A 14,140-nucleotide genomic window follows, 5' to 3' on the forward strand; every position below is an offset into this window, starting at 1 on the left:
TCCCTTTCTATTTGATGCAAAACGTTCACGTTTCATAAACATCCCGTTGTCCTGGCACAACCAGACCCTGGCCTTGCTTTTAGTTATGATCAGAGGAAGCCGCACACCGAATTTGGTTTTCCTAGCTCTTACCATTTAGGAGGAGTTCTTGAACAAACAGACTCACAGACAGACACACACACATGCACAAACTCTCTAAAATATATAGTAGATGATAACCTTTCATTTTTGTTGTAAATGCAAACTTTGATGTAGAGCTGTTTATTACTGTACTATCAAGGTACATATTAGGCATTGTGACTGATTTAATATTTCAGGAATGGACTGATCTTCTGGAATGTCATGTTTTGTTTTGTGGAGAGATACTTAATTTTTCATCTTGAATGTGGAATTTACCCTATTAGTACTGTGTTTCATGTTTGTAAGGATGGACATGACAGCGTGATTTCTCCTCTTGCGCAGTACCTCCTTTACCAGTCTTAATCTCCTGTGACTGTCTCCATCCCTAGATCCACCTTCTCCACTGCACTTCAGCTTCCTTCTCCCATGACTGTCCTAAGTCCAGCCTTCACTGCCCCTAGGAGTAATTTCTTTGCTTATAAATGCCTCTGAGGCCTACTCTACACTACCACATGCTAACAGTGTGAAAAATGTAGCTGAGGTTGATGTTCTTAAATCTGCTTACTGCAGTAAATCAACCGCTGATGCTCTTCTGTCAACTCCCCCTATGCTTCTCGTTCTGGTGGAATACCAGAGTTGACAGGAGAGGACTCAGTGGTCCATTTATCACGTCTATACTTGACATGGAGAAAGCTGTGGAGGAATTGGAGAAAGTCCAGAGAAGAGCAACAAGAATAATTAAAGGTAAAGAACATGACCTGTGAAGAAAGACTGAAAGAATTGGGCTTGTTTAGTTCGGAAAGGAGAAGACTGAGGGGACAGGATAGCACTTTTCAGGTATCTAAAAGGGTGTCTCAAGAAGGAGGGAGGAAAAATTGTTCTCCTTAGCCTCTGAGGATAGGACAAGAAGCAATGGGCTTATACTGCAGCAAGGAAGATTTAGGTTGGACATCAGGAAAAATTTCCTAACTGTGAGAATGGTTAAACACTGGAATAAGTTGCCTAGGAAGGTTGTGGAATCTCCATCTCTGGAGATATTTAAGAGCAGGTTAGATTACCATCTGACCATCCCTGATAGATGACTCTGGGTCCTGCCATGAGGGCAGGGGACTGGACTCAATGACCTCTCATGGTCCCTTTCAGTTCTAGTGTTCTTTGATTCTATGACCTCTGTTGAATCGATTGTTACACTTCAATCTGGCAGGTAGTAAAGACGTAAGCTGAGAAGAGAATTAGCAAGTATACAGACTTCCTTCATTCTCACTCTTTCTTCTCCTGATCTTCTATTCTGCCTCCAACCCTATAGTCTCAACTTTCCTCTCTCTCAAGATCGTACCAGTTTTGCCAGGGAGGGACAAAGTGACTTTATTTTCTCCATTACTTGCTGTGACAATACACTTTTGGGGCCAGATCCAAAGCTGGTGTAAATGGGTGTAGTGCCAATGAAGCCACACTGATTTACACCAGCTCAGGGGCTGGCTTTTGTATTACTCTACTCACTATATGATTTATGTGCACCTTGCATAGCTTAGTATGGGGGAATACTTTTCCATTGTTATTTCAGTCTGTTTTAAATAACATTTACCCATCCCGATGAGCGTCACTTTTCTTTGCCTTGATAAACTGCTTTTCTGTACCCATCCCTCACCTTGGGTGAAGGTTGAGTTTGACTCATGCCCAGTTTGAAACCACTCCATCGAGAAACGGTGTCCTGCACAGAATGAGACTTTCAGGCCTGGTGAGAGCTGCTTAATCAAATTACAGTGACCTGCTTTTGAATGCAAACCCTTCTTCATGAGCAGCTGTGAGCAAAACAATTACCTCCCACTAAAAATACTATGTAATGCCTGCATTTAGTGCACAAAGATTCTCCTAGCTGCTATAATCAACTCGTGAAGGTTAGCGAGTCCTTCGTACAAACAGACCTGCTTGGCTTGTTCCAGGGAGGCCATCTGTGAAATAGCATTTGACTCGCTGTGTGCTGTTTTGCTGCTTCTCATAGCGTAGCAGCTCCTGAGGTGTGTGTTGGTGTCCCGAGGAGCTGCCATATGCATTGATCATTTTTCAGATCTGGAGCAGCACTAATATGGGACCAAACTAATCGGCAGCTTTTCATTTTAACCCTTTCTGCCTTCCTAATGAGAGATTTGAAAGCTATTTACAGTTTGTCTCTAACCTGGAGCCTTTTCAGATTCATAAATCCTCTGGCGGCACCAAAAGAAACAGTTAAAAATCAGATATTTAAGTAATTTCTTTGCCTGTTGATACCTTACATTATTCTTTACTACTGATGTGATATGTGCCATTTTTTCTAATTTCTCGGCTTGGATAGAGAAAACAAGTTAGTCAGTCTTGCTTTGTGACTCCCGTACATTGGACACGATGCCCTTTGTGTTTCTGGCACCTATGGTGAAGTCTTACGCATTTTTAATTGGATATCCTTCAAACTACATACTATTCTCTTTCCAACAGAGTTCAGTTCTTTATTAATGACGGATGTGTCACACCCTAGGGTGTTCAGGTACAGCAATAATGAGTGGTGTAAGAAACTGAATATAACAATATGCTTTGTACTTTGTCTTCATTCCATTCCATAATGTCCTTGCCCTCTTCTTTTGCCAGAGATGTTGGAAACGTGGTTGAAGCTATGTACGGGGACCTCCCTCCTCCAATCATGCTGATTGGGCACAGTATGGGCGGGGCCATTGCAGTGCACACAGCAGCGTCCAATTTGGTACCCAGTTTATTGGGTCTTTGCATGATTGATGTTGTGGAAGGTAAGGTGTTGTGTGTTTGTGTGTGTTTGTTTTAATGTCCTTGAACAGTATTGCCTGATAAGTTTGTTCTTCTCCTCTTCAGTTAGCGTTGTTGGCAATGGGAGGGCTTCCTCGGTTGTGTTAACCATATGTAGGTTTCTCTTCTCTCAAATGGACATGCCACCTATTGTATCATCTAGTTAGCATCTTCACCTTGGTTTTCCCAGCTGGGCTTTTCCATTTGTTTTCATTTGTTGTGATTGAGGTGCGGCATCCATTCTTATACTCAGGGCCAAAATGGGTGGAGAGTGTTTTATTGACCCATATAATAGTGCCACCACTGCTCTCTGCTGCCTGAAATATCAGACCTGTCCAGATATGACATGTTAACCCTCTAATGGCAGTAGCACACAGAACAATGCAAGCCCTGTTACAATTAATGAAGGGCTTTCTGATAGATAGATGATAATTATAGAAAACTTGTAAGCTATTAAAATGTGGGTGTTCAAAAGTTTCAGTGTGTCAGTCTGTAATAGAAAAACCTTAAACAATAAATAGTCCTGCAGCACCTTAGAGACCAACAAAAAATGTAAGTGGTAGTATCTGCATTTTCTGTTAGTCTCTAAGGTGCTGCAGGACTATTCATTGTTTTTTAAAATGTGGATGAGGGAAGCAAAGAGAATACAGATTTGCTGACCTGGAAACCATTTTTTTTTTAAAAACAAAGCTGGTTTGAGCAGCTGTGTATAGTTCACAACTGTCGTGCTGTTAACCAACTTATCTTAAATCCTGAAATTTGCCTCAGTTCTCTCCCCCACACAAAGGGGAGCCAACAGCCTCCATAGGCCCCTGGGCAAGTTGTGTGTCAGGGATTGGGGGGAAGAGGGCTCCATGCTTCTGGAAGAGGGAGGGGGAGGCCTCGACACAAGAGATGGGGCCAGGAGCAGGCAGCCCTCAGCACAGCTCTCCAACAGTGATTTAAAGGGCTGAGAGCTCCAGCTGCTGGCGCAGTAGCGATGGTGGCTGCCAGGAGCTTCAGGCCCCTTCAAATCTCCAAGCCCTGGGGCAGCTGCCCTCTTTGCCGCTCCTTCCTCCCTCCCCCTCGCCCCAGTTAGCAGTCCTGCTCACACAGTTCACACTATTATAGAGAGATCTTTGAGAAGTGCTGCAAGGACATTGTCAGATGTTGGGTTCATTTAATTCAAAACATTTGTTTTAGGCACAGCCATGGACGCATTGAACAGCATGCAGAACTTCTTACGGAGTCGTCCCAAAACATTCAAGTCAATTGAAAATGCAATTGAATGGAGGTAAAATGTGCAAGTGTTTGTACTCTTCAAAAATCTGCAGTGTATTGGTAATTCTGCAATTACTTTTGGAGAAAATTTGGTCTGGTGCTTAAGGCATTTGATTGGCAGGCCAGAGACCTGAATTCTGTTCTGTGCTCATATTATTACTGGACCTGTTAAATACTAAATGATGATAGATTAATATATGCAGTTGATCCATGATGTTTGACAACTTTGATTCCCCCTTTTTCCCTTGTTTTCTCTAGTGTGAAAAGTGGACAGATAAGAAATCTTGAATCGGCCAGAGTTTCTATGGTTGGCCAAATCAAACAGTAGGTTCTGTTTTCTTAAACCTTCTTACTTGTTTTAAGATCCCAAATTGGTAACCGTGCATAGATCTACATTTAAAAATAATTAAATATTTTAGCAGATGTGAACTCCTTCTTTTACACCTGCCAAGGTAGATCACAGTAGGTTGGAAAATAGTATTAAAAAGTTTAGACATCAGCGTTCCTAGGGTTAGGTATGTGACAGTCAAAATTTTGCTTGGATAGAAGGTAATTACCCCTCAAGGATCATATTTTTTTACGTGCAAAATCCGTTTATACATGCAAGTGATAGAGTACAAAACAACGGGCATGCAGTGGTCCATGCAAAGATGTGCTCACACAAATAGACTAGCTTGATGCCCTTTCAGAAATTTGACCCCTAAATTCCTGTTGCCAATTGAACGGGATATAGTGTTTTTCATGTGCGCCGCCGCTGCTGCTGCTGTGGTGTTAAATAGCTCTACATTCACCCCAACGGCAGTGGAGTTGAGTGGTGATTAAAGGAATTTGTCGCATTGTAATCTTATACAACACCATGATGCTTGCCAACAGCATCAAGGTATTTTATATTCTATAGCGTCATGAAAAAACTAATTTTGCTCCTTTAACCTGGACTTTCCCTTTCTTGATGTGGTAGAGCCTCAGATCAGTCAGTCTCTTTTGAGAAATCCAGTTGCATCCTACAGGTGCAGGTGATCTCTCTTACAATGTTTAAGATGTTGCTTTTCACAATGGGAAAAGAAATCAATTTCCAGTTCTGTTTTACCAGGTGTGAAGAGGCTGCTAGTCCAGAGGCCCCTAAAGCTATAGTGGAAGGGATTATTGAAGAGGAGGAGGAGGAGGAGGAAGAGGACGAAGACTATGAAGGAAGGGGATCTGTTAACAAACGGAAGAAGGAAGATGATACAGAGGTGGAGAGTTTCATTGTGTTCTGATAGCATAAATGTCTGTTCAACTCGAGGGTATCTGGAGATGTACAAGGCGAAAGAGGGCCACCATGCAGCCTGCAAAGGAGATATTTCCATGGAGCTAGGTGCCTGTAAGACAGCATGTAAAAGTTCTCCTGGGAGGGAGGAACTAGCAATTTGTGCAGCTCTCATTCAGTGCCTTAGTGTAAATAGATGTAACTACTTTGACCTCTTTGCTAGCCCATGTCTGAGTTTGGGCTTTCGTCTCAGGCTGCTGGCTACCTGGTGAGTCGCAACTTGAAAATGTTTTTAGATGTTCATGAACTGACCCAGTGTACATGGCCCAGAAGAGAACTACTTTCCTGAGTGAGAGAGGCTCCTAAATGGCTCCAGTGAGTCTGTCTTCTAGGTCCCTACGCTGTTTCATTTCCGTTTCTGCTGGATGGCATAGACCATGTGTCCTAACCGTCCTGTTCCCCCAATTACTCTGTTAGTGCACAGTGCAAAACTGCATCTTGCCCAAGCTTTACTGAAGGGCAAATCCAGGCATTTTGACGGCATGTGCGTTTTTAGTTCAGTGAAAGGTGGCAGATGGACAATCCTGGAAACTGGAGGTCTCTCTGGATCAATACAGCAGGTGCAGACTTCTGTCCCATTTCCCCATTAAATTAGCGAGATGTGGAGCAAGCATATTTTAAGGTTAAGAGAATAATCCAGGCTTTGTGACTAAGGTTGCCTCGTTAGCTCCACATGTGGGGGACAAACTGACATTAGAGCAGGGGTCTCAAACTCACAGCCCATGGGCCATCTATGGTCCAAGCCGTTCCATGCTCCAGCCTGGAGTCCATCCCCATTCCCCAAGTCCAGCTGCTCTGCCCCCACCCTGCATCTTCTCATCCCTGTGCCTTCTCCCCCACCATTGCACCCTTTCCCCCAAGCTAGCAGCCAGAAGCCATTCTAGCCCCACTGAACTGCTAGTGGTGGTAGTGGAGCCTCTGGGGCATTTGGAGGCAGCAGATAGGGCTGGGAGATGCATGGTAGGGGGCACGTAGAGCCAGGAGATGTGGGGGAGGGAGGAACATTCAGAGATCCCCATCCCCATGTACTGCTGCTAGAGGAGGTTCCCACTGGTCTGTTAAGAGGATTTGAGGACTAGCACTGGCCCTATAGTAAACTGAGCTTGAGATCCCTGCATTAGTCAACTGCTGGCTTTATTCTGGGCTTTTACTTTATCTTCCAGGTGGCCCTTTGTTGGGTTTATTCTATGCTGGTTGTTTCAGTTGGACACTAATGCTGAGCTCTGTCTCCTTGTAGACAAAGAAGGAACATCTGTATACATGGCGAATCGAACTGGCGAAAACAGAAAAGTACTGGGATGGGTGGTTTAGGGGCTTATCCAACCTCTTCCTCGGTTGTCCGACGCCAAAGCTGCTGCTTTTAGCGGGTAGGTGTTTTGTTTTTGTTTTTGTTTCTCTTTAGTTATTGCTGCCATTCACTTGGATTACATTCCGCCTGTACTTTAGAGGAGAGAAGGGCAAACCTGTGGCAAAGATACGGGTCTGGAAATAACGTGTCTGGCTTCTATCCTGGCCCGTCTATGTATTTTGAGAGACTTTCCCGTTTCCTTCTCTGCAACATCCACAGTGTATATTGTGATCCTAGAGACTCGGACCCACTGTGGACCGTGGGTTAGCTGCTTGAAGGCTGTTGCAGTTATAGAATTGAGCTAATGTTCTGCTAGGAACAGGTTTGAGACCCGAGTCACCCAACAGGAATAATCACTTAGTTATTGCAGACCTCTGTTGGATTTGAACTTGTGAATATGAAAGGATCAGTTTTCCATGACGGTTCCCTATTGCCAGCCAATAGCCTGTGATGGGGACCATTAGGAGTCTCCACTAGCTGAGTGCAATTTAAAGACATCTGGAAGGATGGATGCATGAATATTCCTTCATGTTTTTTCCAGTGATCCTCTTGTGTCACTGCTCCAGATGTGCAGCAGGGAAACCATCTAGTGGGCTTTGAGATGCTGTTTCTATTCCATTTTTCACACCAAACATCTTTTTGCAAAGTCTTAGCAGGGTCTAACTAGACACTCTCTCCCGGCTTCTCCCCAACACCTCTGTTTACTTTATTTTAGGTGTTGACAGGCTGGATAAAGATCTAACAATTGGACAGATGCAAGGTAAATATTTAATACTTTGGGATTTCGTGCTCTTTCAGATGATAGCTCACATTGTGGAGGGTGAAAGCGAGCTAGAGAAGAAGGCTGAAGTGGTCCTGGCTGGGGCAATCTATATTGAGACAAGTACTAGATAATTTAGTTAATCCGCAGCGTAACCATGTGATCCCTTGTCTGATTCTGTGTTAATGGAAGCTGGAGGAGTTTGGAGACCTGGCTGTGGTAGTGCTTTTGTTCAGTCTGGTCTTAAATATTTAAGTGATGGGGCTTTGTCATGTCTTGTGGGGAATCATTCTATTGTCCCAGTCTTCCCATAAGAAAGCTTTTCCTGATTTTTCAGTCAGTTTTCTTTTAATTCCATCCCATTGCCTCTAGTTACACCACCTGGTGCCACTTGAAATAATCTCCCTTTCTTGTGCTGACAGACCCTTTAATAATGCTTGAGACACAAGGGGGGGAAGTAATATCTTCTCTCTGACTACCTTCTGTTGGTGAAAGAGATGAGCTTTCAAGCTTATCTGAAGAAAAGCTCCATGTAAGCTTGAAAACTTGTATCTTGCCAACAGAAGTTGGTCCAGTAAAAGATATTCCCTCACCCACCTTGTCTGTATAATGTCCTGGGACTGATGCAGCTACAACAGCAACCTCTAATAATACTTCACAGTTACATTAATACCTCTCCACTTCTAGGCCTCATCACTGATTTATCTGGAAATCAGATATTGGAAGGGAACATGGGTCATTGGGTAAAGGTCCTGGCATGGTTGGTCTGACAGGAAGATGGGATGGCATTTAGTGCAAAGCTCTCAGAAATCAAGGATTAGGAAGATAATGAATGGGCATGGCTATAGTTGTGCAGAAGCGCTGAATTAAGAAGGCAAGTTCTTGCCTTCTGCTGAAGCTTTGTGCTCTGCATATCGTGCTGTTTGACATCTGGTGTCATGCAGCTTCCTGAGTCCCTGCCAGCTAGATACTTCAATCAGGGTCATTGATAAAGAGTTTCAGACCTTTAACAGAAGTGGACATACAAGTGTAGAGTAATTTTGCACCTTTACAAGTTCAGTCCCTGCTTTGAGTCTTTATAGAGAATTGGCTTCTGCCATCACATATAACACGTGCCCAAGTCATGGCCAGGATGGGACATGTTCGCTCTAACAACAGCTGCACTGACTGTTTCGTCTGCAGGGAAGTTCCAGATGCAAGTCCTCCCTCAGTGTGGCCATGCAGTCCACGAAGATGCTCCAGACAAGGTGAGCCACAAAGCGCGAGGCAGGCTTTGATTGCAGCTCTTTTACCAGTTAGATGCAAAATGGGTCTGTTGCTGATATGAAGCTGAGGGCAAACACCACACCTTATAAGGGGCCCTGGTTACTAATAGAGCAGATGGGACTAAATCATATCCTTGATGCTGGCTTGAGAGCCTGGACTGGCCAGGACATTAGCCTGCTTGTGGTGACAGGTCCCACCTATGTTACAGCTGTAACTGTGTCAGGAGTTGGTGGTGTATAACTGACTCAATGACACAGTTGTGATGATGTGGTTTCATCATAGGATTTTCCATCCTAAACGTCTCTTAGTTTACCTCAGCTTTTCCCTTCCCCCTATAGCTGTCAGTTAGAAGAGCTACTTTTATGGAGGAGTATTGACTTATTAAAACTGTAGTTAAAATTTAGGAGACATCACATAAACACCATTGTGGCAGTTGGTTTTGACAAACAAAACTTTAGTATCTCATTTAAGCTAGCGCGCCAGTAAGTAAAATGGTACTGTGGTGTAACGGACTGAGCACATGTCTCTAAAAGAACTGAGTTCTTCTCAGCTTTACTAGTGACTGTTTGTTTGGCTTTGAGTCACTTAGCCATTCTGTGCCTCAGTTTACCCCCTTGTAAAATGTAGACACTCTATTTTTACTCAGCACAATCAGGTGTATAGAATAAAAGTTATTTGCAAAGCATGATACAAGTAATTTGCTGCCCTGAATTAATTCTTAAAGGGATACCAACTTAAATCACAATTGTCTCATTTTTATTACCCATTATAGTACAGTCCTAAGAATAACTGAAGGAGGTGATGATTTTTTTTTTCAACTGTGTACTTAATGTTTGGTCGGTTTCACTGTGTCCTTGATATTATATAGACATGTAGCCCCCTTGTCAGAAATGTCACATGGGGCAGGGGGAAAGAATGTTTAACAAATGGGAAGGAAAGATGTAGTACTTTGAATTACTTTACAGTTTGAAACTGAGTAGGCTTCAGGTTGTGTCCCTTTAAACTCTTGATTCCTTCTTCCCCTCCCACTTCAGGTTGCTGAAGCTGTTGCAACTTTCTTGATCCGTCACAGGTTTACAGAACCAATTGGTGGATTTCAGTGGTAAGGATCTCCGGTGCTAGGGCTGTATGATCCTCCTCCATCCCCTGTGGGAAGACTTGCATTCATTCATGGTGTGGGGAGAGATGAGTAGTATAGCAAGTGGTTGGGTGGAAAGGGAAGTAAGGATCCGCTTGGAGCTTTACTGTAACATTACAAGCAGCATGTAAATGCACAGCCTAGATCACAGGCAGGCTTGTGTTTCATGTTCAGTGTGTAAAGATTTCAGTCTCTAAACTTCTTTATATTCCAGTTTACTAATTGTGGGATTAAAACACTCATTCTTGAGGGAGGAGAAGTCATGGGCCTGACCTAGCTGATTTCTTCTTTGTAATGGGAATCCTTATCCCAGTTGAGGCAAAACTAAGTTTCATTGAATTTTGTTGAATGGACCTAGTAGGGATGTCAACATGTAGTCGAGTACACAATTAACCGATAGGCCTAGGTTTATCAGTGTGTCTCTCTCTTTCTCTCTCTCTCTCAGCAAGGGGGGGGAGTGGAAGCCGGCTCCCCCTGAGTACCAGATCTGCAAAGCTGCCTGCCCCCACCCCCACTCTGCTGCCTCTGATAGAGGCAGTAGTGCAGAGGGTGAGGGGGGCAGGTGGGAGCTGGTACACACAGGAAGCTGGCTTTCAAGCTTCTCTATCAGAAGCAGCAAGATGGAGGGGCAGGTGGGAGCTGATATGCGTGAGGCTCTGTGGGATGCTGGTGCACCCTCTGTCCGCAGGTAGTTGGGAACCCCAACGGACAGGAGCGGGTGCCACCCTGTGCTGCTGCTTCTCATACAGAGGCAGCAGCATGGGATGGCAGGGGGCTCCCCAAGCGTGGAACCAGGAGCACACTGGCTGCCAGCCCCACCCCAGCCACTGTGGACTATAGAATAATCATATAACCAATAATATTTTGTGCAGTTAGATCGCGATTAATTGAATAGTCGTGTAACATCCCTTGGACCTAGTCACTGTAAATAGCTTAGGATAAAAAAATGTCCTCCATCCAAGGTAGGCAATGTGGTGAACATCTTCCAAATTCTAAACATCACCAGGGCTGTTCTCGTGATCTAGAGCTCTGCGCCAGCATGTTTCCTCTGCCAAGAAACATTAGCAGGGACATACTTTGAAAGCTGCCTACTTGGCCTCTCAGCTCTCTCTGCTGGGTCACTCACAGGAGTCTCATGGAGTCCCCCATCGGAATGAATTTCAAGAGCCAAAGCTCCTCTCTCGACACTGTGGTGGTTGAGCCTAGATACTGTACAAATCCTACCTGAGGTAAATGGAATGAGCCCTGCAGGATAACAAGGCCACACTGAACGAATGCCTTAAACCAGGGGTTCCCAAACTTTTTGACACGGGGACCAGGAAATCCATTCACAAACTTTTGGAGGACCAGTAATGTTCATTTGCATATTCATCAATCAAATGAATATTCAAATAAGTTGTTTCTGGTCCTCCCAAAACCCCCAGTGCCAGCTTTAGCAAAGCTTTTCATATGGTCACCTATAATATTCTTGCCAGCAAGTTAAGGAATATGGATTGGATAAATGGACTGTAAGACAGACAGAAAGCTGGTTAGACCAGGATTTCCCAAACTTTTTACTTTAGTTGGAACCCTTTTTTTTCAGGACTGTTTTTTGCAGCCCAAAAATATAAACACATAAAAAACAAACTGAGAGAATACCAGACATATAGCATGTCTGGTATTTTCTCATTAGGTAAGTTGTATTATTACTAGATGTATCAGTTTGTAGTTTCAAACTGCTTGGCTGGTAAATGTGCTCAGGCTGCATGAGTGTGTCTACCAGCCAGACAGGTCGCAACTACTCGAGGGTGTGTGCGTGGCGGTGGGGAACAATAGAATCCCCGGGCCGGACTAACTCGTGCTTTGCCGGCTTTGCCGGGGGGGGACAGTGCCCTGAGATCTGCATATGGCCGGGTCAGTCCCGCTCCCCACCAGCCGATTCACCCCCTCTCCCCCCCGCTCCCTCCGCTGTGCCTCTGGCCAGCCCCACTTCCCCCAACCCCCTCCTGGACAGCCAGTTTTCCCCCCGCTTCTCCTCCCAATCTCCCTTGGCCAGCCCCGCTGCCTGCGTCCAGCCCTGCTTCCAGTGGCCGCTTCTTCTCTCCTTCCCCCCCCCCCCCCCAGTTTGGGAAATGCTGCCTTAACCTATTGGTAGGGGCTCTGAACTGCTGGATGCACATCCTGACCATCTGTCATTACAGATCTGCAAGAAGAGGAGGGTTAATCCTGGTGTTATGGGTATTATTCTGCTGTCCCTAAATTCCCTCTGGAGATTTAATTGAAGGAAAACTTTGTTTCAGAAGTACTAGGTCAAAAAAGTTGTCATTTTCCACCGCTGAAGTGCCAGCATTCTTAGGGGGATGTGGTAGAGTGACCCTATCCCGTGCCCTTTAGGGTGAAAAGCAGGATGAATATGACTCTGTCATATGACCAGTCAATATGACTCTGAAACCCGAGGAAAGGCTACAGAGTGTAGGATGTGCTTTAAAGCAGTGGACGAGGGAGAGGTCCCCAGAGTCACATTATGCTGCCTTTGAGTCCACAGCAGGCTTTGGCAAGCTGTGCCGTTGCTGTGAGGATTATAAGGCATTAGCTTGTCGCTGCTGCTTTCGTGGTTGTACTTGATGGCAGCTTCAAAATAGGTGTATCCAAGGGTTGGGCAGGTTGTCCTACTTACTGCAGTTTGCTGCTCTATGCTGTAGAGAGCAGGATTAAACTCTAGAACTAGTGAGAGCTCTGCATCTATATTCTGCCTGCAAGCACCTAATTGGGACATTGCCCACATAGACTTCACTTATATTCTAGATCAGGCATGTCCAAAGTCCGGCCTGCGGGCCAATTGCGGCCCGTGTTCCGGTTTAATACGGCCCCACAGGTAATTTGGCAATATCTATCTTTTATGGCCCCCAACGAATCCATATGTATTGAGATGAATACATTGTAAAATCTCAGTTAATGTCAGTTGGTCTAAATCAGTTATAAATATATTTGGACACAACATGTATACTTGGTGTTATGTTCCTGTTCATATTTTTTGAACTTAGAAGTTGACAGACAATCTTTATTACCAATAATATGTAATGTACTTTACAATGTTCCTGACATATATTTCAGCTTCCTGGATTTTTTTTTTTCATCTGGCCTTCAGATATGAAAGGCAGAGTGATTTAACACCTGTTTAGATTTGTCATCCATGTGACGAAATGAAAAGTATGCTGTTTGCAATAAACTTTGCATAAAATAGTTAATTTGCATTTAATTTTAATGGTTCAAAGAATGTCAGGCAAAATGGTCGGCCCTCACGCATGTTCACTTCATAAAATCTGGCCCTCTTTGAAAAAAGTTTGGACACCCCTGTTCTAGATCATTTGTGTTGCCGCTCTATTGGCATTAGTGAGTTTCGTTGGGTGGTGTGGAATTCAAGTCTGCAGAGGGTAATTGGGATTTAATGCACTATTATATTCTTCTCTCCCCTGCCAGCGTGTTTCCTGCTTGTTAATATCCTGATGTTCTCCAGCACTGAGTTCCGTTGTAAATAAACTGCACCAGAGGCCACTGTGATGTATCCATATCCTTCTCATCCATCCACTTCTGCAGTGACAAGAAATTGGCATGAGATCTGTCCCATAGAACTGGTTTCTAGGAACTTCCTTGCCGGCAGGCAGCTCGCATCCCAGACCTTGTGACACTCGTCTCTGCTGACCCAAGGGGAGAGAGCCTGAAACCCCGAGTAGTAGAACGTCTCTCTTATCTCCATGAATCCTCAGGCTCTGTTGAACACAATCACTAAGAGGCTTTGGGCAGACCGGATTTCCCCAAAGGGCATTGCAGCAAAACTGAAGACGTCAGGATTCCTTCATGGAACGATATGGGAAATGCAGCCACGGAATGGCTTTTTTCCCTGTAAATCTGAGGAACCAGATTTTTTTTTTAAGTTTTTTCAGCTTACCAGGGCCATCCATATGTGTTTTTTTTTTTTTTTTTTTTTTTTTAGGGCCTGTAAATTGTGGGAGAGAGAACCAGCTGTACTATGAATTGCTTTCTCTTCCAGTTCACTAAGGCCAGGGTTGGGAAAATGGCATCATAAGCACCTTTGAAGGGTCCTCCCATTTCCTTGACAAATTCACTTCCTGAGTCTCTGCAGGAGAATAGTCTCCCCATATAGACACT

General features: G+C 44.3%; 1 protein-coding gene across 1 annotated transcript in view; it reads left to right on the plus strand.

Moving 5' to 3' along the window:
- Positions 1–13,916, plus strand: part of PPME1 (protein phosphatase methylesterase 1) — a 48,422-nt gene extending 34,506 nt beyond the window's left edge. Inside the window, exons 6-14 of the mRNA XM_075919586.2 lie at positions 2,743–2,897; positions 4,096–4,186; positions 4,432–4,497; positions 5,264–5,405; positions 6,717–6,846; positions 7,543–7,587; positions 8,770–8,834; positions 9,888–9,955; positions 13,451–13,916. Of these exons, the coding sequence (XP_075775701.1) occupies positions 2,743–2,897; positions 4,096–4,186; positions 4,432–4,497; positions 5,264–5,405; positions 6,717–6,846; positions 7,543–7,587; positions 8,770–8,834; positions 9,888–9,955; positions 13,451–13,469 (781 nt within the window). The 3' untranslated portion in view covers positions 13,470–13,916. The remainder of the gene's footprint in view (positions 1–2,742; positions 2,898–4,095; positions 4,187–4,431; positions 4,498–5,263; positions 5,406–6,716; positions 6,847–7,542; positions 7,588–8,769; positions 8,835–9,887; positions 9,956–13,450) is intronic.
- Positions 13,917–14,140: the final 224 nt, after the last annotated feature.

Source organism: Pelodiscus sinensis, chromosome 1 (assembly GCF_052426305.1).
Source record: "Pelodiscus sinensis isolate ZL-2025 chromosome 1, ASM5242630v1, whole genome shotgun sequence".
In the NCBI taxonomy this organism is placed as follows: Eukaryota; Metazoa; Chordata; order Testudines; family Trionychidae; genus Pelodiscus; species Pelodiscus sinensis.